Source organism: Danio rerio, chromosome 14 (genome assembly GCF_052040795.2).
Source record: "Danio rerio strain M-AB ecotype USA chromosome 14, GRCz13ab, whole genome shotgun sequence".
In the NCBI taxonomy this organism is placed as follows: domain Eukaryota; kingdom Metazoa; phylum Chordata; class Actinopteri; order Cypriniformes; family Danionidae; genus Danio; species Danio rerio.
Window position 1 is genome coordinate 50,205,144 of NC_141034.1, and position 21,830 is coordinate 50,226,973.

The following is a 21,830-nucleotide window of genomic DNA, read 5'->3' on the forward strand; positions in this document are numbered from 1 at the left end:
TGTTCACGCACAGCGTGGCGCCTTGCAGTTTGGCTCTAAATGAGCTATAAAAAAAAACAAATGCGCAGGCCTCCCATAGGAAGCCAAACACCGCTCAGCTTAGTAGAGATCGCTTCTGAACATGGTTCATTTCACTCTCCGCTCTGTGAGAGGGGTTTGTCGAACATGTGGGCAACTTTGTTCACTGACCTAAATGCATGAATTGTCTTTATATAAAAAGTGGCACTTTTTGTTCACCACACAGTGGGGGCTGTTTATTCTGACATTTTGCTCCGTCTTGTTATGTGAAATGCCGATAAGAGAAATTTACCCACATTAAGTCAAATTCAGACAAACTTAATTATTTTCCTCCCCTCTGCATGCTCTGCTTTGGAGTGTTTGTGTTTGATGTTCATAAGTACTGGCTGAGGGACAGCAAGAGGTATGATTGGTTGTTCCTATGTGATTGTGTGTGTGTGTGTGTTTGAAGAGAAAGAGAGCACTGAAGTATCCAGCACTTAAATTGTCTGCTTATTTCCAGTGACTGCATCATTTACAAAGAAAGTGAATGCATAAGAAACAGAGAAGAAAAGGGCAAAGGAGAAATAAGGAGTGAAATGGTCACGCAAGCGAGGAATTTTATTTTATTGGAAAGAGAAAAAGCAGCTTGTTGAAATGCATCACTGTATCCTAGTAAGAAAGTGATTTACGTATATGTCAGCGTTCATGTATAATTTTAATAAAGGCCTATCTCATCCTGCTGGAAGGGTGAATTATATTGGCACCAAAATATCGGGATCGCAAATGGGAAAACAAAACAAATGTAAACAAATTAGAAGGCAAGCGAAGAACTGAAAACGGCTGGAACTAGTGACAATGACAAATGTCTGTCATATATTTACACCCTTGATGAGATACTCATCTCAAGGAAAGCAAACGTAATACACGGCAATATCAGAAATGAGAACGCAATAATAAAACTTTGCCTGTAAAAAATAAAAGTATTTGAAAGAGGAAAATTGCACTAAAAGGTTTAAAAAGTGGCTTCGCATTTACCTGCTCATTAGGGAGCATGAGAGAGAGAGAGAGAGAGATGTGAGGAAAGGCATAATTTATTTCACTAGCAAAACACTGCATAAAACCGAATGCCCTCTATTTAGAGTAGCGCCAGGTATCTGTAAAAGAAAGCCACAGACGTCATGTGATGTCTAAAACTATGAGGTGATGTCTCATTAGCTATGTCTCCATTCAAAAATGCGAATTAAATTCATGTGTGGGTTAGGCAGTGGTGCAGTAGGTAGTGCTGTCGACTCACAGCAAGAAGGTCGCTGGTTCGAACCACCGCTCAGTTGGCGTTTCTGTGTGGAGTTGGCATGTTCTCCCTGCCTTCGCGTGGGTTTCCTCCGGGTGCTCCGGTTTCCCCCACAGTCCAAAGACATGCGGTACAGGTGAATTGTAGGCTAAATTGTCCGTAGTGTATGAGTGTGTGTGTGAATGTGTGTGTGTGTGGATGTTTCCCAGAGATGGGTTGCAGCTGGAAGGGCATCCGCTGCGTAAAAACTTATATAAGTTGGCGGTTCATTCCGCTGTGGCGACCCCGGATTAATAAAGGGACTAAGCCGACAAGAAAATAAATGAAAATTCATGTGTAAAAATGAAATATTGCACAAAAAATTTGCGAATAAAGCAGCGTTTATTATCCAATGAGTCAAAGAGAACAAAATCGCCCCTTCCTGATTAACTGGCGCCAAATAACAACAGTAAAAATGGGATTTGATGCAGTAGGAGAAGCTGCATGAATCTTTTCTTTAATTAATAAATGACTTGCATCTCAGAAGACAATGCCGACATGCAACAAACACATGGTGGCATTTGAAGGCATGACAATTCTGGAGGTGATTAATAATATAATAATAATAATAATAATAATAATACTGAAATGGTAAAGGTGTTTTACAATGACCAAAACAACATTTCAGATGTTTTACAATGATCTCAGCCTGCTGTTTTTTTTATTTACACACGTTTTTATCATCACATGATCTCTCATAACAAAATCACCAGGGATGCTCTGATCAGGATTTTTTCAGCTGATACTTAGTACTGATTCCTTGTCATGGTGATCGGCTGATACTGAATACCGATTCTGATGCTTTAAGCTTTATAATGCATAAAGCACTTTCCCTCCAAGTTTAACACTAAAGTGTAGATCTCTCCTTACTCAAGAGAATAAGTTATGGCTGCTGCATTTACACTTAGTAAGTCTTTATTATAAGTATATTATAAGTATTTATGAGTAATTAAATTATAAGACTAACAATGCAATTTGAAAACATTGCAAATGATAGAAGAAAAATGTAACGTCTCAATCAAGAAAATGTTTGGAGTGCATATTTGATGCATAAAAAGAAATGCACACCTGTAAATCCACCACTTCTTTACTAAAAGGAAAAAGGCCTATAAACCAGTGTTATTGTTATAAGTGAATTACAAGAAGTTATGTATATTATTAAATATTTATGTAAAAAAAAAAAAATATATATATATATATATATATATATATATATATATATATATATATATATATATATATATATATATATATATATATATATATATATATATATATAATATTTTCAGCCAGGTTTTAGTGAACTTGCAATACTGTCAAAAACACATAACTTTTAGTTCTTATATGTAAAATGGCCTAAATGCAAGATCATTTCAATATTTTGCTCATCTCCAACTATGAGATAGGCCAGATCAGTGAGTACTAATCGAGTCATTAAATGTGTCTATTGGTTAATCGGAGCATCCCTAAAAAAAAATTGTTTTTTATTGCGTCTGTAAAAATGTTTCCATCATAGTTTATGCATAAGAAGTTAAAATGTAAACCTATAAATCCATTACTTCTTTACTAAAAGGCAATATGTCTATAAACTACTGTTATTGTAATAAGTAAATTATAAGTTATATTATTAAATATTTATGTTAAAAATATAATTTAAGTTTTTATGTATCTAATATTTTCAGCCAGATTTTAGTAAACTTGCAATACTGTCAAAAACACAGAACTTTTAGTTCTTAAGTGTAAAAAGGCGTAAATGTAAGATAACACAAACACTTGCTGATCTGGCCGATCTCATAAACTGATCGCGAGTACCGATCGAGTCATTAAATGTGATTATAGATCGATCGGAGCATACATAAAAAAAATTTAAATAATAATTGACAATTCTGTATGTGAAAATAATATAATAACACTAATACTGAAATGGTAAAGGCGTTTTACAATGACCAAAACAACATTTCAGATGTTTTACAATGATCTCAGCCTGCTGGTTTGTCTATTCACACACATTTTTATCATCACATGATCTCTTATAACATAATCACATGACTTTTTTAATGTGCATACTGGAATTTGTCCGATAAAAGCGTTCCCATCGTAGTTTTTTCTGCACATTTTTTCATATAGAATAAAAACTCCTATACTCAGTTGTGCGCATTTCAAAGTTTATGAGCATCTTGGTGTTTCCATCAACCATTTTTTTTTATCCTCATCTAAAAATTTATCCAAAATGTGCATAAAATAGGTGGATGGAAACATACTGTACATTATATATATATATATATATATATATATATATATATATATATATATATATATATATATATATATATATATATATACATATATATATATATACATATATATATATATATATATATATATATATATATATACATATACATATATATATATACATATATATATATATATATATATATATATATATATATATATATACATATATATATATATATACATATAAATATACACATATATAAATATATATATATATATATATATATATACATATATATATACACACATATATATATATATATATATATATATATATATATATATACATATATATATACACACATATATATATATATATATACATATATATATATACATATATATATATATATATATACATATATATATATACATATATATATATATATATATATATATATACACACATACACACACATACATATACATACATATACATACACACATATATATATATATATATATATATATATATATATATATATATACACACACACATACATACATACATACATATATATATATATATATATATATATATATATATATATATATATATATATATACATACATATATATATACATACATACATACATACATATATATATACATATATATATATATATATATCAGTATTCTACATTCACACAACAATGAAAAACAAACTCACTCCCAGAGTATATTTCTCAAAGCAAAGACCTTAAAACGCTCTGTTAAATCTAGGGTCAAGAACATTAATTCTCGTCCATTAGAATGATTTTACAGCATATGAGTGCTTAGAACACATTTTTATAGACAGATGAGATGTGCAGCGAGCGCTCGGTTTATATGAGCGGCAGGGACTCATTCGCACATTGCAGGTGCAGATGTACAAACACAAATGCGCCACCATCCACTTGAACCCATCTTTCATGATTAAGAATAGGTAAATAAAGCTAATTTATTCCCCACTTTCTGTTAGCATTCGAGTCCATTCATGCATTTCCTTTGCACCTTATGAATTACAGTACCGTCACGCTAGCATCTTGGCATCAGACATAAAAGGAAGCCACAGAGTATTGAAAACAGCAGAATGTCATTCATTCACCAACATAAACTGAAATACACACACACATATGCACAGCAAAAAAATTCTATGCCTTGGATTTGTGTGTCAAATATAAAACCCATAATGATGAATGCCTTAATCTGACTTCCACTATTCGTCCTTGTCCCAGTCATCCCAATGCAATCATTCAAGCCTCAAGTTTGAGGTTGGCCTGTCTGCATGTATAAATACTCATAAGCCTGGATGTTGTTTGCTCGTCACACACATTCACAGCATCAGGCCTCTCTCTTTCTCACCCTGTGCCACTTTCGTGCATCTTTATCACATTCACAAGCCACTGGCTCTGTTCAGTGCACAAACACTGAATATAACAAGGATATAAATCAGTATAGGCATTTATGCATTAATGGTTCACAGATTACAGTAAACGCACTGGTGAACATCCAAAAGGACGGAAGCCAATAGAGAACGCGCACAAGACTGGAAAACGGGGTGTGCATGGGGGAAAAAAACAAGGTGCGTTCCCATCACTGCTCATCCACGCATCCCTGTCACACACTCATCCCTGCTCCCCGCTCTCTCTTTGCTCCTGGTTGTTCATACTAAAAGGCTGCAGTGTGTGGGTGTGTGTTGAGAGGCTGGTCACATCCCGGCGTCTCCTGCCATTTTCACTCCCGTTGCTGAATTACCCCTGATTACCTTTAGCTAATTATCATCAGATCTTAGAGAGTGAAACACACAAGCACACACACATCACTATTCAGCGCTGCAGAGCCACTGGCAGTTAAAGATCTGAGACATCACTGGACTGCAAAAAAATAAAAATAATGAAATAAATAAAAAGCGAGAACGGTACCTAGGCACATCTCATCAAGGTGTTTGTACTCCACTGTCAAAACATCTCTATGTAGCAATTATATATTTTTTTTCCTTTCTTCACTGAATGGTAGGTAATTACGATGAGTAGACTGAGCAATAAATTAGACCGCTTCCTGAAAAGAAGCTTTGAAGCATCATTAGCAGGAGACGGAACTGCCGTTCAGCCGATGCGACAACTGTAGAACGGTTCTAGAGCGCTTGCAATTCTAGAACAGAGGTTTTTTTTTTAGAAGGGAACGGCACTACAAGACTGCAGCCTTTTAGTTCATTCCGCTGTGGCGAAGGAAAAGTTGTATATGAATATACACTCACTGGCCACTTTATTAGGTACACCTTAAGATGATTTGCGCTTTATGACAGGTCACGTTATCCTGCTGGAAATAGCCATCGGAAGATACCAACACTGTGGTCACAAAAAGACGGGATGAATCCATGCTTTCATGTTGTTGATGCCAAATTCTGACCCTACCATGCAAATGTTGCAAGAGAAATTGAGACTCATCAGATCAGGCAACGTTTTTCCAAACTTCTATTGTCCTATTTTGGTGAGCCTGTGCCAATTGTAGCCTCAGTTTCCTGTTCTTAGTTGACAGAAGTGGCACCCGGTGTGGTCTTTTGCTGCTGTAGCCCATCCGCCTCAAGGTTGTACATGTTGTGCATTCCGACATGCTCTTAGGCATACCTTGGTTGTAACAAGTGGTATTTGAGTAACTGTTGCCTTTCTATCAACTCGAACCAGTCTGGCCATTCTCCTCTGACCTCTGATTACAACAAGGCATTTGCGCCAACAGAACTGTCGCTCACTGGATATTTTCTCTTTTTCGGACCATTCTCTGTAAACCCTATGGTTGTGCGTGAAAATCCCAGTAGATGAGCAGTTTCTGAAATACTCAGACCAGCCCCTTTGGCACCAACAACCATGCCACGTTCCAAAACACTTAAATCAGTGGTTCCCAACCTTTCTTTAGCTGAGACCCCCTTTTCCGCCGGAAAATATTGTAAGGCCCCCCTCAACATTAATTGATAATATTGCTTAATAGTTTGCAGTAAGAATGACAAAAAATGTTGTTTTCAAACAAACGGTATGTTTATTACTATATCTAGATATATTTATGCACAAATAGCCTGTGTCAAATGTAAATATATAAAAGCTAAACATCAGTAGGCCATCTGTAAATGAGAAACGTAAGCCTTTGGCCTTTAAATCGGCCATATATTAGTTGGCAATTAGTTGACAAATTTTTAAAAGTTTCTTGTCAGTAGCTGTGACGTCCCTCATCTCATTTTGGGTGTGTTAATTTTTTTGCCTTGCGCTCAAAAAAAATGCCCTGGGCTGGTTGCGGTATTGGGGATGAGTCGTCTGCAAATGTCTTATTAATTTGGACGCCTCATGCATTCCTTAGCAAGAACTTTGATGCAGATAATAAACTGTGGCTGGGTCAGGGACTCTTTGCTTCGAGAAAATGGAATAAAACCATAGCTCGGGTAACTAACTTGGTATTTCCTTCATTTCGTGTTTTCAGTGTTGCTTGCGCTGCGATGTTTAAAGCTTCTTCACCTGGGTCCAGTATGCTTGGGTTATTAGTATTAACTGCTGAAGGTGAATCAATGAGACTCTGTGGTTTTTGTGGTTACAAATTTGTCTATCTTTTGGTCAGCCAGAGGATAAAATTAACTCAGACAACATGATCGTTCTCCTAATCGTCCAATGGCAAAAACGTATTATTAAAAAATATGACCTGACCCCCTCACAGCCCTCACTAAAGCCCCCTTGTGGGGGACTTCAAGGTCCCCCACAAGGGGACTCCCCCTGTTGGGAACAACCGACTTAAATCACCTTTCTTCCCCATTCTAACCCTCGCTTTGAACTGCAGCAGATCGTCTTGACCATGTGATTGCCATGTGATTGGCTGATTAAAAACTTGTGTTGACAAGCAGTTGGACAGGTGTACCTAATAAAGTGGCCAGTAAGTGTATATTATGCTATAGCTTACATTGTTATTCATTAGGTGAACAATTAATCCTTTCAAGTTGATCAACTGAAATCAATCAAAGTATGACCATTTGCCTCTGTGTTTTCTGGAATTCCAGTCTTTGTTGACGTCAGTTTGAGTGATTCAGCCACAATATTCCTAACCACCCCCTCATATCATTAGATTGCTATGAGGAAATGATGCGCAAAAAGAAAGCCCCAAGTACATCAACATACTGAAATAAAATCCTCAGCAACTTCCAGGTTCTTTAAGGAGAATAAATGCGAATGTGGAGAGAATGTGATGTGACAACTGTAGAACATTCTAGAGCACTTACCATTCTAGAACAGCGTTTTTTTAGAAGAGTACAGCACTACAAAACTGTTGCCTGCGGGCATAGAGCGCTGGTTTCACGGCCATGTGCTGATATGGGAGCTGAAAAATATCCTGACACACAAGTATGCCCTCCGGCCAGTGCTCTGCTACTATGGCGTCCATCTCAGTGGCCCCAATGAAAGTCACACACAGTCGCTCTCTGTTCAGTAAAATACCACAATTCCTAAGGGCCCTATAGCAATCATGTCATGTTAACCGAGTTTACGGCTCTTACGTGCGAGGGGCTAGACAGCAACACAAAGCTCTCCAGCTGTTTACATTGTTAGCCGGCCAATACAACAACGTTATTCATCAGTGCTGGTTGTGAATTAATAATGAATTGGATTTGCTGGGGAATAATTATTTCATGATGTACTTGAGTAATATTTTATGACAAAGCTGTGTGAGCAACGAGACGGACTATTAAGATTTCATGCTCCTTCATGATCCTAAGACAAAGCTCTCGGCGCTGTGAATATGTGTTGTTGTGGATACTGGGCCTGACAGTCATTTCTGCCACCAAATTTGATTCCAATGGGTTCATCAATCTTCCTTCTTTCCTTTACTCCTCCATCTGCCCCGCTCTCTCTTTTCCATTCTCCCTCTCTCTGGCTCAGCAAATGAGAAATTGAAAGGCAGAGATGGGTAGGTTACGTGCACAGGATGGTAAAAATCCTTGACATGGGCTCATAGGCATATGCACGGCCACGAAGGCATACCCGCAAACATGCAAGGGCATACAAATAAAACCACAGATGTGTCACCACCGTTCTCATAACTTTAAGGACATCTGTGCCATCAGCAATATTAACAACCCCCGAGCACCACCCTACTCCAGGTGAACATTATTACTGTCCATTTTCAGCATTTACTCAAGCACGTCTGGGGATGGAGGTCATGACAGCAGCACCGATATAACCTCTTATCATCTCCCATCATAATCTCTCCCCTAATGTGACTGTCCCATTATACCATGCGTGAGAGAGAGAGAGAGAGGTGAACGGAGAAGGGCAGCGGGCTGTATATTTGTCTGGGTTTACACCCACTAGACATTCGCCTGAATACCATCTCCGAGCATTGATTGGCGAAAATTCCCCAATACGTCCATTGATTTTAATTAGCCCGCTTTGTCCTTATTACTCCTCCTCTGCTCAATTCCCTTTACATCAGCTGCGAGCTTCGGAAATGCTCCCCGTATCCTCGCACACGTGGTACTATGGGCCTCCGCTGATCCATCTTCACCAGCCTGCTGCGTCCACACGGCGCATTAAATTTCTGCAATAATGTTTTTGATCACTCCCAATCTCGGACTGGACCATGGAAAAGCAATTAGACTGGGAGTCAGTGGGACCCAAAGGAGACTTTCAACATCACAAACACAAATCATCCACGCCAGGCCTGGGATTTTAAACAGATTCAGCACACTGTGATACAAAGAGAGCTAACAGTTGCTGGTTCAGAGGTTCGGTCCCAAGGCAGAGGTTTTAGTAAACATAAACAACAAACACTCATAGCTAAATTCTAAATATATATATATATATATATATATATATATATATATATATATATATATATATATATATATATATATATATATATATATATATATATATATTTTTTTTTTTTTTTTTTTTTTTTTTTTTAAAGCACTGTGGATTATTTCAGACTCACCTTAAAAAAAAATTAATTGCTTTATAGGAATCTGGCATGAAAAAGTCTTGGTCTGCCTGACGATGCGGAAATCCAGTAATTAAAATGTAATTTACTGTATAATGTGCAATATGTCACTGAATTTGGCAAATTCTGGATGGATGCATCAAAATTAGTGCTGTACACCTAATCAAACTGTGATGTGGACTAGTGTATGGGAATATTAAACCACAATAAGACTATTTGAATGTCAAATCTTTGTGTGAATGAATGGCACAGTAATAGTATATCACATCCTCAAGCATGAACATGCACACATATGGCCCATTTCCACTGAGTGGTACGGTACGGGTCACCTTTATCAGGCTTGCATTTCCACTGCCAAAAGAATGGTGGACGTGGTAAACGACAGAAAGTTTTAGTCGACGTCATTCTCGCTCGAGGAAATGTCAAAGTAATTCTGTAAGGGTCGTTCACATATATGAGAAGCACTTCTCACAACCCAGATGCTTTATACACATAAATACTTTTATTTATTACTAACTTTTCTATTAACAGGATTTGATTATAACTGCAGATCAACGATAGTCTACAGTAATTTCTGCAGTTCTCTAAAATAAATAAAAAAATGTAATATATATGAACACATACAGCCCCTTATCCTCTCTGATATGTTACAGAAGAACTACACACAGCATACTTTTAGTGTGGATTCAAAAACAACACGCAACAAATAGCCTAGAGTAACCTCTTATCTGCATCTTTAATGTTCCTCAGCACATGTAACCTCTTTTTCGAAAGTGATTCTGTCATTGCGAGTTCATAATAGTCCAAAAAGTGATGATAATAATTAAACATGGCGGTTTGTTCATGTTTTAGGTTGCTGAAAGAATCATTTGCTCCAATGTTTTTTCTTTTGTTTTTGTTTTTTTGCTCTTCAGTCTAGCATTTGGCCTTTTCTGAAAGGATCGGATGTCAGAAGCACTTAACAAGAAGTTTGTTATTTCAAATATAGATGTGTGGTGAGCACTCGAGAAAACAAAACCGCTCGTGCTTAAGACGGCCTTGCAAACAACTACGGTGCACAGGGTAGATTCTGCTCTTCTTCTTTGGTTTGTGGCTGTTCATCAAGATGACGACGAGGTTTGTTTAAGCTTGGGTCGACCTTGGCTTGTTATCATATGTATATATTATTACGGTGTAATGTCTCGGCTGTGTATTTAAAAATGGCGCTTTCTATGTTCTCATTCTCCTGCTTGTGTACGCGTATAACCAATAGTGTTCAGCTTTACGACTTGCTCTACCTTTTGGTACCCTTTTGTTGTGCTAGGTACCCTGCCGAAAGGGTACTCGAAAAGTGGTACGGTAATAAAGTCGGAACTGCACGCTAACTGTTTTTAAAATATTGCTGCGTTAATCTTGTTAATAATATCGAAAAGTGGTACGGTGCGGTTTGCTTTTTGGTATCTTTTTACAGTGGAAACTGCCATAAAACACATCACATTATATGTGTGGAAATGGATATGCTTTTTATTTCTAACATATGTAAATCACAATGAAGTCCAGAAAAACAAAAAGCAAAAAATGGATTCCCAAAAAGTTAACTCGGGTGAAGAACACGGTAACATCGATAACACAAAATAAATAGAGTTCAGTAATGAAGTCAGCACTGCACGCTAGCTGTTTTTTAAAATATTGCTGCGTTAATCTTGTTAATAATATTGAAAAGTGGTACGGTATGGTTTGCTTTTTGGTATCTTTTGACAGTGGAAACTGCCATAAAAGCATACTAAACTATACCGTACCACTCAGTGGAAACGGGCTAATAGGCATCACCTATATACCACATAACTGCAGGTTAACTATCTTCATATATAATAAATGTAACTATTAAAAGCTATTAGTAATTATTTACTAGTTAGTTAGTTATTGGTAACTAATAAAGTTATGGTATCTAATAACCCTAACTTTTCTTAAAATCGATAACATTGACATTGATTTCACTAAATAAATAGAATTCAGTAATGAAGTTAGCACTGCACGCTAGCTGTTTTTAAAAATATTGTTGCGTTAATCTTGTTAATAATATTAAAAAGTGGGTATTTTTAGACAGTGGAAACTGCCATAAAAGCATACTAAACCATACCGTATCGAACCACTCAGTGGAAACGGGCCAATAGGCATTACCTATATACTACATAACTGCAGGTAAACTATCTTCATATATAATAAATTTAACTATTAAAAGCTATTAGTAATGATTTACTAGTTAGCTAGTTATTGGTTACTAATAAAGTTATGGTATCTAATAACCCTAACTTTTCTTATTTTAATTGTAATGCAATAATATGCACCATTTGTAAAGCTGCTTTGAAACAATAACTATTGTGAAAAGGTCTATACAGTATAAATAAACCTAAATTGAATTAAGTGAATTACCATAACATTTTGTTTAATTTATGTAGCACTTTTCTAAGCACTCAAAGTTCTTTGAAGAGGAAATAATATGAATATAAACATGATCTGTAGCATTTGAAGGTGTTTTTTTTGTTTTGTTTTAATTTTAAAGTCCATGGGAAATGTTGTTTATTGTTTTATTTTTTTTAAATGTTATATTTTAAAATATATATCTTGATGGCATACATTGTGGTTATTTAGGTGAAAAATTAATCAGCAACTTCCAGGTTCACATGAACTTTAAAGAGAATAATGTGGAAAAAAAAAAGAATTAATTAATTAATTAATTAAATCAAATATGTTTTTAGGACTAAGCTTCATGATCACATTTTATGTGTGGAAATGAATATGACTATGATTTCTAACATTTGTAAATCACAATGAAGTCCAGAAAAAATAAAAAGCAAAAAATGGATTCCCAAAAAGTTAACTCGGGTGAAGAACACGGTAACATCGATAACATTGACACTGATTTCACTAAATAAATAGAGTTCAGTAATGAAGTCAGCACTGCACGCTAGTTGTTTTTTAAAATATTGGTGCGTTAATCTTGTTAAAAATATCATTCAGAGGATGATAATTCACACTTGTTAAATATTTATTAAATAATTTATATAGCTGTATTTTATATTCTTAGGAGATACAAAACACAGACGTTTCGGCACACTGCCTTCCTCAGTGCATGACACAATCTTCTCACTCCACCCTCTTATTCCACAGTCAATCACATTACGTCATTAAGTAGATGATTACTCAATAGTTAAAACAATTTTATTTTTGTTTCAGTATAGTTAACAACACAAAGAATATTTCCTCCACCTGTAAATGCATTATGTCCATTGTACAAAAAAAATAACATTTAAACTATTATCATTCACTAATTCACATCTTCGTTAACTAATCCAATAAATTCTGACAGTCCAAAACATTACTAATACATTTTCATACCATTACTTGCTTCATTAAGCACTCATAATCCATGATTCACAAAGTTGTAGATTAACAATAACACATTAAAGAAACACCAGAACATTTAATTCCTTACATATAAATCGAAAAATAATAATAGTTAAAGGCTGTATACAGATATTTACGAAATATGCTAAGTATACATATCTGTTTATCTGAAAAACCATACTAAAGTCAATCATTCTTCTTTGAAAATGTGCGTTCCATGTCAGAATGTATTTCTTTGTTTTGGTCTCTATAACCAGCCTACTGCCAGTTTACTAAATTATATTTCAGCACTCCGGGTTGTTTTGGTTGAAAACGCACTTCAATTTTGAAGGCTACTACAACATATACAAATGTGACCTCTGCAGGACTGCAGCAGCCTCCAAAATCCACATTAGGTGGTTTTTAATTAGCAAATAATATAACTATTACAAACAGCTGAGCAGGTTGTCATGGTGTTGGCTTGATAGTCAGACATGCTCAATCGTGTTAGTGTCGTCAATCTGGCAATGGAGTCATCAAAGGAGGGGCCAGGTAAAAAAAAGTGTTTTGTATTTGAACTGTAATCCCTAATTCAGCCACTGGGTGTCAATTATACATACTGCACCTTTAAAAAATGTGTAATAACCCCCAGTAACACTGCCAGTTTACCCAATTATATTTCAACACTCTGAGCAATAAATATATATATATATATATATATATATATACATATATATATATATATACATACATACACACACACAATTGCGACCTCTGCATGATAGCAGCAGCCTCCGAAATGAGATGCAGATTCAGAGTTACAAAAATCCACATTAGGTGTTTTATAATTAGCAAATAATGTAACTATTACAAACGTAAAGATTAGCTGAGCAGGTTGTTATGGTGTTGGCTCAATAGTCTGGCATGCTCGCTCATGTTAGAGTCGTCAATCTGGCAACATGCATTTGTTTGGATTCATTGAATAAGGAGCCAGGTGAAAAAGTGTTTTGTATTTGAACTGCAATACCGAATTCAACCACTGGGTGCCACATTGTATATTCTGCACCTTTTAAAAAATGTAATAACCCCCATTAACACTGCCAGTTTACCTAATTATATTTCAATAATCTGGTTTCAACACTCTATTTTCAACACTTCTTGGTTAAGAAACGCACTTCAGATTTTTAGGCTTCTACTACATATACGAATGCGACCACTGCAGGATAGCAGCAGCCTGCGAAATGAGATGCAGATTTAGAGTTATAATAATCCTCACTATTTGGTTTTTGATTAGCAAATAATGCAACTATGACAAACGTAAACATTAGCTGAGCAGATTGTTATGGTGTTGGCTCAATAGTCAGGCATGCTGGATCATGTTAGAGAGTCGGCAGTCTGGCAACATGCATTTGCATAGAATCATTGAAAGGGTGGCCATGTGGAAAAAGTGTTTTGTATTTGAACTGCAATACCTAATTCAACCACTGGGTGTCAATCTTACATACTGCACCTTTAAAAGAATGTCTAGTAATAACCTCTAGGGCTTTTCCAGTGAGTCAGAGTGCCCTATAAAGGATCAAAAAATGGAATTGGGAAAGATGGGTCCTTACCCATGATTTTCTGCCCTTCCTCAGTCTTGTCAACAATGTGACCCAGTTTTTCACAAAATGCGCGTGTGTTGATTTTTGCATTTTTGGGGTCTGGCTATGGCTTTGAGCACTCTGTAAAAGAGATTTTCCACTTAATTCTGCACACTGAACTTGACTTTACCATTTTCAGAGTTGATATTCTTTGAAATACAGTCCTTTTTTCCATCCAATTTTAAAGAGAAAATGACACCCTGCGAATATCAAGTCTTTTCCCTGCACTCTGATTCACAGAAAATGTTTTCTTTACAGGTAACATGGTCTCTAAGATGAAGGGTTACAACGTCTCAACGTTCCATCAATCTTCATTCACGAAAACACAATCAACATGATGTCAGCTTTGATGGACACACTACAACTTGAAAACACGTCATCGTCTCGGATGTACTCTTGCTGGAGGAAAGTGCTGAACATTTTGCCTGCTTCTATTGATTGACACTGGAAAAAAAAATCCCGGGGGTTTTTATGCTTGACGTTATGCTTATTTCAGTGCCTACAATTCATAGGAATCCTACAATAAAGGGCTGCCATTTTTGTTGGTCACTAAAGTCAAAGGACGCAGAGAATCAAGAAGAAAGACCTTAAGCTTTTTTTTATCAATTTCCAGTCTTGATTTAAAAGGACAAGTGACTGTCTAGACCTACAAGCCAAACGACAATGTGGGACACTTGCTAGATGGTAAGAATCACCATTTTTTTACGATTTAACATAACATCAGCAGCCTTTGTTATATTTATCCACAATAATAAGTATTTCTTATATAATTTATTACACCAATAATTCAAGAATGAGGTTTAAAAAAATTATAAACATAAAGGTATCTATATATAATAAGAATACAATGGTAACAATTATATAGAATATCTCAATTTAAGGCTTGGTTCTAATATTATTTCAGGAGAAACCTGCTTAAATATGTCCATATATGTTTTCACATCCTTCAAGAGGAATTAAGCATTAATTTTTGGGGTCAGTCGCCCACAAACACCCCTTTAATTCGCACCCTGTATTTAGGTATTTGTGGCATTTGTAAGATTTAAAAACCCTGGACAAGTACCATTTAAAAACAGACATTTTATTAAAATATTTTACCAATGAATTAAAAGCCAACAATAAATCATAAACCGATTTGTTTTCATTGTCATCTCCACCTAAAGTGCTTATTTAGCTGCTATGTCTGCCTGTTTTTTTGCCAGTCAATCCCTAAAAAACACAGCTATTTCAGAAGTCACTGTAGGTCAAACTATACAAACTTTGCATCTAATTTTATATTACTATTAGGCTATACGTTGAAACAAACACCTATTTTACAAGACAAGAGTTTTGTGAACACATGTCTATCGGCTTACATTAATGGACGCGATTATGCATTTACAATGGCATATTCCATTATAGGGGTAGTCAGGTGTATATTTATATAATCTATTATTAAATAAGTAATATTAGCATTTCAGATGCCGATCAGAGCAGACTATCTCTTAATTTTTTAGATGACTGACCCCCCCATACATGTTTTCACATCTTTCAAGAGGGATTAAGCATTAATTTGGGGGGTCAGTCACCCACAAATCCCCCTGTAATTCGCATCCTGTATTTAGGTACTTGTGGTATTTGTAAGATTTAAAAATCCTGGTCAAGTACCATTTAAAAACAGACATTTTTAATAAATATTCATTCATTTATTTTCTTTTTGGCTTAGTCCCTGTATTAATCTAGGGTCACCACAGCGGAATGAACCGCCAACTTATCCAGCATATATTTTACGCAGCAGATGCCCTTCCAGGAGCACCCGGAGAAAACCCACGTGAACGGGGAGAACATGCAAACTCCACACAGAAATGCCAACAGACACAGCCGAGGCTCGACCAAGCGACCTTTTTACTGTGAGGCAATTGTGCTACCCACTGCACAATTCCTGAACCTCTTGTTCTAATATAAAACAATAATACAATATACAGCTCAGTGAATGCATGTGTGGCTAGATAAATAAAAGACAGTGCAGCAGGAATATACAAAACGTATAACTGTCAACAGAATTGAAGTAGAAACAAAAAAAGAAGGAAAATAAAGACTGAAGAGAAGGATCAAAAAGAGCTTTAGGCAGAATGAAAAGGCAGGATTGACACAGGAGGATCAGCGGGATATACAGAAGAAGAAAAAAAGCAGTACGATTAAAGAAGAGTATAAGAAGAGATTATATGAGATTACAGACAAAACAGTGGGCGGTTATGGAGATGGCCAGGATGAAAACCGTCTTCAGAGCAGAGAATCATCTGAGTGAAAGACAGAGAAACAATAAAGAGATGCAGAACAGAGGGAAGGAAAAGGCAACATGTCTACAGTACATACAAGGTTTCAAACTGTGCAGCAAGCTACAGACAGAACTTTCCGCAATCTAAATTTACAGCGTGCTTTGTGCATCAGTCATGCAGGGATCTGACAGCCCCAAACTATGGATGCTTTAAAAGTTCAAGAAACCCTTGAGTACTTTTTTGAGATTTTAAAAGATTTGTGTGCATTGATTATTAGTTAAGACAATGTGAGCACCTGTCAACTTTAATTGTGAGAAAAACTGGATGATGTTAAGCTTTTTTCAGCTAATTTCATCTTAAGGGTTTAAAATAATTTTTGGGGCGGGATCAAAATCGGTGACGTAGCGCGAGTCTGCTAGTCGAGTGATGACGCGTCAGCTTCTCATTATTATTCATAGCTGAGTTTTCTTATCCTATGAGCCTGCTTCTTAATTATTTATGAGAACAAGTGCTTTCCGAAGGCAAGGCAGACCTGCCAAGCTGTGAGACTCGATGACTGGGTGAGACCGCAAACGATGACTCTGCATATGGCACGCAGTACTTAGCCGTTCATGAAGGGTCGTATGTGTTTGTATTCATGATCCATAGGGTTAGATGCATGTTTATTCACAGTGATGCGGTCAGGGATACAGCAAAGCTGTTGGTTTGCAGCAAGTATTTTTGTTGAGAGAGCTGTACGAGAATTAGAGAATGGCCGACTTTGTCTTTTATCAATTGAGTTCGTTACCATTCAGACACATCAAATATATCCACGCTGCTGTTTTCACTTATGTTTAAAATCCTACCGGCAGGGCTAGTGGTTGAAATAAACAGAACAAGAAACCTGCTGCACTGCTATCCACTGTGTCTGCATTCAGACCCAGGGATTGAGGTGAGAAGTCCTACTTTATGGTGTTAACATGGTTGTCGTTATAATGGTGGTTATATTTATATGAAATTACAAATAACAAATCATCACCTTGGAATTATAAGGTTCTATCTGTGCTCTGAATGAGATATTGAGCTTCAAAGTTTTTGCATTCCATATACAAACAGTATGTGTGTAACATTTGTTTGTAAAATAATAAGTCTTAAAATGTAAACAACTTTGAAAAACTTATCCCATAATGTAAATAAGTTGTCATTTAATACAAATATGTCAATAACTCAATTTTGACAAAAATGTCAGGTAGAACCTTATAATTCTAACGTGTCGAAATGTAGCTGGACACTAACTTGAACTTATAAAACTATAAAGTCATGTGTCTCTCACATTTTGTGTCTCATTTTGTGAGCCAACTGACTGATAACAGTTGTTTGATCCCCTCTTTCTCCCTTGCTCTGCTGGCCACGCCCACTCCTTTCTCCGGTCATAGCGCTCCACGTCCATTAGAATGCTTTTTTTTTTAAAATTCTGACATAGACTTGAACCAAAAAAGGGGGTTTCATGGCCCATTGATTGGGATTTTACAAGCCGATACTAACTTGTGATCAGCTGATTTTAATCCTGATCATTCAAGCTCACAGAAGTGTGATAAACATTTTTGAATTGTGACCAACCAGAGGTGGGTAGAGTATTTAAAATCTATACACAAGTGAAAGTACAAGTACTTGAGGAAATTTTTTACTCAAGTAAAGTAAAAGTAAGAATCTTAGGGTGCTTTCACACCTAGACTTTTGTTTCGGAACCTGTCATGTTTGCCCAGTTAGCGCAGTTCGTTTGGCATATGTGAATCCACCAACCGCACTCGGATCCGCGCCAAATCATTTAAGCCGAGATCGCTTGAATGAGGTGGTCTCGGCTCGATTGAAACGAACCCTGGAGCAGACCGATTGTAGTGAGAAAGCGATACGATCTAAGCCCGGTTATAGCACAATGTATTATGGATATGTAATAGGCATACGGCTATATGAAGAGAGAATTATTAGTATGGCGGGAGGTTATTCCAGACATCCCAAGTCTCCCGGAAGTTTCAGGAGTCTCTCGCAAATGCACAGAGACTCCCTGATGCCCGCAAACAAGAGATAATCTACCGTAAATCACGCATCTCCCTCCTAAACACCACCAAACCACCACCCCCGACAGCTGAGCGGGACTTTGCAAAATAAACCCTGAAACTCTGACCAATGTGATGAGAGTTTACTCACACGTGACTTGTTTCAGCTCTTTCGTTTAGAAACTTTGCCGTGTGAAAGCGAACCACATCAAGAGCAAAGAGCAACCATGTAACATTTGTAATCTCTTTTACGGAACAACTGAATCGATTCACAGGTGTGAAAGCACTTTTAAAAGTTTCTTGAGGAATAGTAAAAAAGTATTAATTAACAAGTAACTTTTAATATTTATATTTTAGTTTTTAAGGAAACTTTGGGAGGTCTCAGGAGGACTTTGACTTGTGTGAAATTTGGTATAACAATGAGTTCAAAGTGCCCATAGTTATCAAATTAGCATAAATAGGGTTTGAATAGGGTTGTCACGATTCTGGAATTCAGTACCAATCGATACTGAAATTTTAAAAACGGCCATTTGCCGCTTTCATTTGAGCAGTGTTGAGCATGTTCTAAAACTAATGTGCTATTTTGTTCACGTGCTCAACAGAAATGACTGTGATTGGCCATGAAGGTCGTGCTTTATGGCTTTCAGGAGTCTAACAGTATTCAAGTACAGAAATTGAACAATCAAACGTAAAATAACATAATCATCTTCAAAAATAATAATATTTAATAATATCTTTATCTGGGGCAGCATGGTGGCTCAGTGGTTAGCACTGTTGCCTCACAGCAAGAAGGTTGCTGGTTCGAGTCCCGGCTAGGCCAGTGGGCAAATCTGTGTGGAGTTTGCAGGTTCTCCCCATGTTGGTGTGGGTTTCCTCCGGTTGCTCTGGTTTCCTTCACAGTCCAAAGACATGCGCTACATGTGAATTAGATGAACAAAGTTGGCTGTAGTGTATGAGTGTGTGTGTGAATGTGTTTATGGGTGTTTTATAGTACTGGGATGCGGCTGGAAGGGCATCCGCTGCATAAAACATAATCTGGAAAAGTTGCCGGTTCATTCAGTTGTGGCGACCTCTGATAAATAAGGGACTAAGCTAAAGGAAAATGAATATCTTCATCTTTTAATAATATAATCCTGCAATGTGACTATTGCGGATAGACGCATTATGCCCTATAGCCCTAATATGTTGTGAAATTGGATGTACAACCTGTGTCGCAATATGAAACTATTCTTTTTGACATCTTAAAGTGAACGCAGACTGAATATGAGGCAGAGGAAGATTTGATTCGATAAATAGCATGTCTTCAGCTATCATTTCAACACAAACACACGCTAAACCAAAGTGGGAGACCCATCTATACAGTACAGTAAACTCACATGACAGACTCTCCAGTGCTGCGCCTTGTGACATTTGTAAACAAGTCACATGAATCACAATTATTACCATTTGACAGTAACCAAGGAACGCCGCCAAATGTAGCGAAGATTAAATTTTTTCTCTAAAAATGTACTTGGGGTTAGAGTAATCAACATTTTTAAATGTACTCAAAACGAACATGTTATCCAACAATTGTACTAAAGTAAATCTAACGAAGTAAATGTAATTCGTTACTACCCACCTCTGTGATAATCCTAACACCTCTGATTGGTTTCTGCATTCATACGCTCAACAGAAATGTCTGTTAAAACCAACAGTGTGTGCAGATCTAAAAATAATGCTGTCACCTGACACATCTCACATTTGACTTCGACAGGCAAAATAGTTTAATTAACTGCAGGAGCGATTTTTTTTCCTTTTTATCTTGCATTTGAGTGGCGTTTTTATCAATTTTATAATAAGCCTGGTCCTCTTGTGTTTTTATGTCATTAAATTGCAAGTGCTTTGTATAGATTTCCCATATTAAGTGACCACCGATCAATAAAAGTGATTGATTTTAGTATCTTGTTGCAAACATATAAAGATATTGCACATTCAAACAAAAACGCTCATATATTTTATTAGATTTTGCTAAGCAAAGCTGATGCCTTGACTTCAGCATCATTTTATTAGATAATCAGAAAGGCTTTTTGCCATTTATTTTCTTCTTTGTCCTCAATCTCTCACCTCAGTTTGAGAGAATATACTGTCAGGCCTGAAAGGCAGCTGATCTTTTTCTTTTTTCAATCTAAAAATAACCAAATGTATACACGCTGGGAGAGCCATTAAATATGACATTTAAATTGCTCCCGTTTTCATGCAACGCACCTCATTTAAAAAGAAAGACACTTGAAAAGGACAGAGTCAAAGTGACAACAATGATATCTGGATTAAAAAACACATTATTTTAGATCATTTTCATGCAATATTATAAATGCTGTGTGCAGTCAATGCAATAAGATGAAAGTTTTATCAAAGAAAATTTCCTCCAATTTCCTCAGCATTTCTCTCTCTCAAAGCATTGTTGATCAGTTTTGCATGGGTGCTATAGCACAGTTTAAAGGTTTGTTTTGCATGTAGTTGCTGCCTAAGGTAACAACGTTTTGTAACCAAGAGGCAGCCAACCAATTCCCATCTGGCCTGGTCTGCAACACAAACAACCTTGAGTCCAATCCCAGAGGATGCAGACTGCAAAAAGAATGAGGCCCCAGCAGAGCAATGCAAACCAGCGCTCCATACACAAATACAACACAAAAACAAGTGCATTTTGAATTATTATGGCTCCCTCTAACTCTATTTTATTGTTTTCTAAATTCCATTTATATTTTTCTGGATGGCATTTTCCCCTCTCATTTTAAATTATTATTTACTTAAAAAAAAATGTCAAATCAAAATAATATCAAGACAATTATGAAACTACTAGGGCTCTATTTTAACGATCTAGGCACAAAGTCTACAGCGCATGGTAGGGCTGTGCAATTAATCGAAAATCCGATTTCGATTTTGGGTTTTAACGACTATGAAAAACCATTA

General features: G+C 36.3%; 2 protein-coding genes across 6 annotated transcripts in view; one reads left to right on the forward strand and one right to left on the reverse strand.

Annotated features, from left to right (window-relative positions):
• macrod1 (mono-ADP ribosylhydrolase 1) overlaps positions 1–21,830 on the reverse strand; it is a 196,325-nt gene that overhangs the window by 114,905 nt on the left and 59,590 nt on the right. The window contains exon 4 of one of the 5 annotated variants that reach the window (XM_087280408.1): positions 15,649–16,866. Within the exon in view, the coding sequence (XP_087136534.1) occupies positions 16,850–16,866 (17 nt within the window). The 3' untranslated portion in view covers positions 15,649–16,849. 5 annotated transcript variants of the gene reach the window in all.
• The window catches only part of flrt1b (fibronectin leucine rich transmembrane protein 1b), a 50,427-nt gene that overhangs the window by 14,719 nt on the left and 13,878 nt on the right, over positions 1–21,830 (forward strand). Inside the window, exon 2 of the mRNA XM_087282038.1 lies at positions 14,846–15,271. The gene's annotated coding sequence lies outside the window, so the exon portion shown is untranslated. The remainder of the gene's footprint in view (positions 1–14,845; positions 15,272–21,830) is intronic.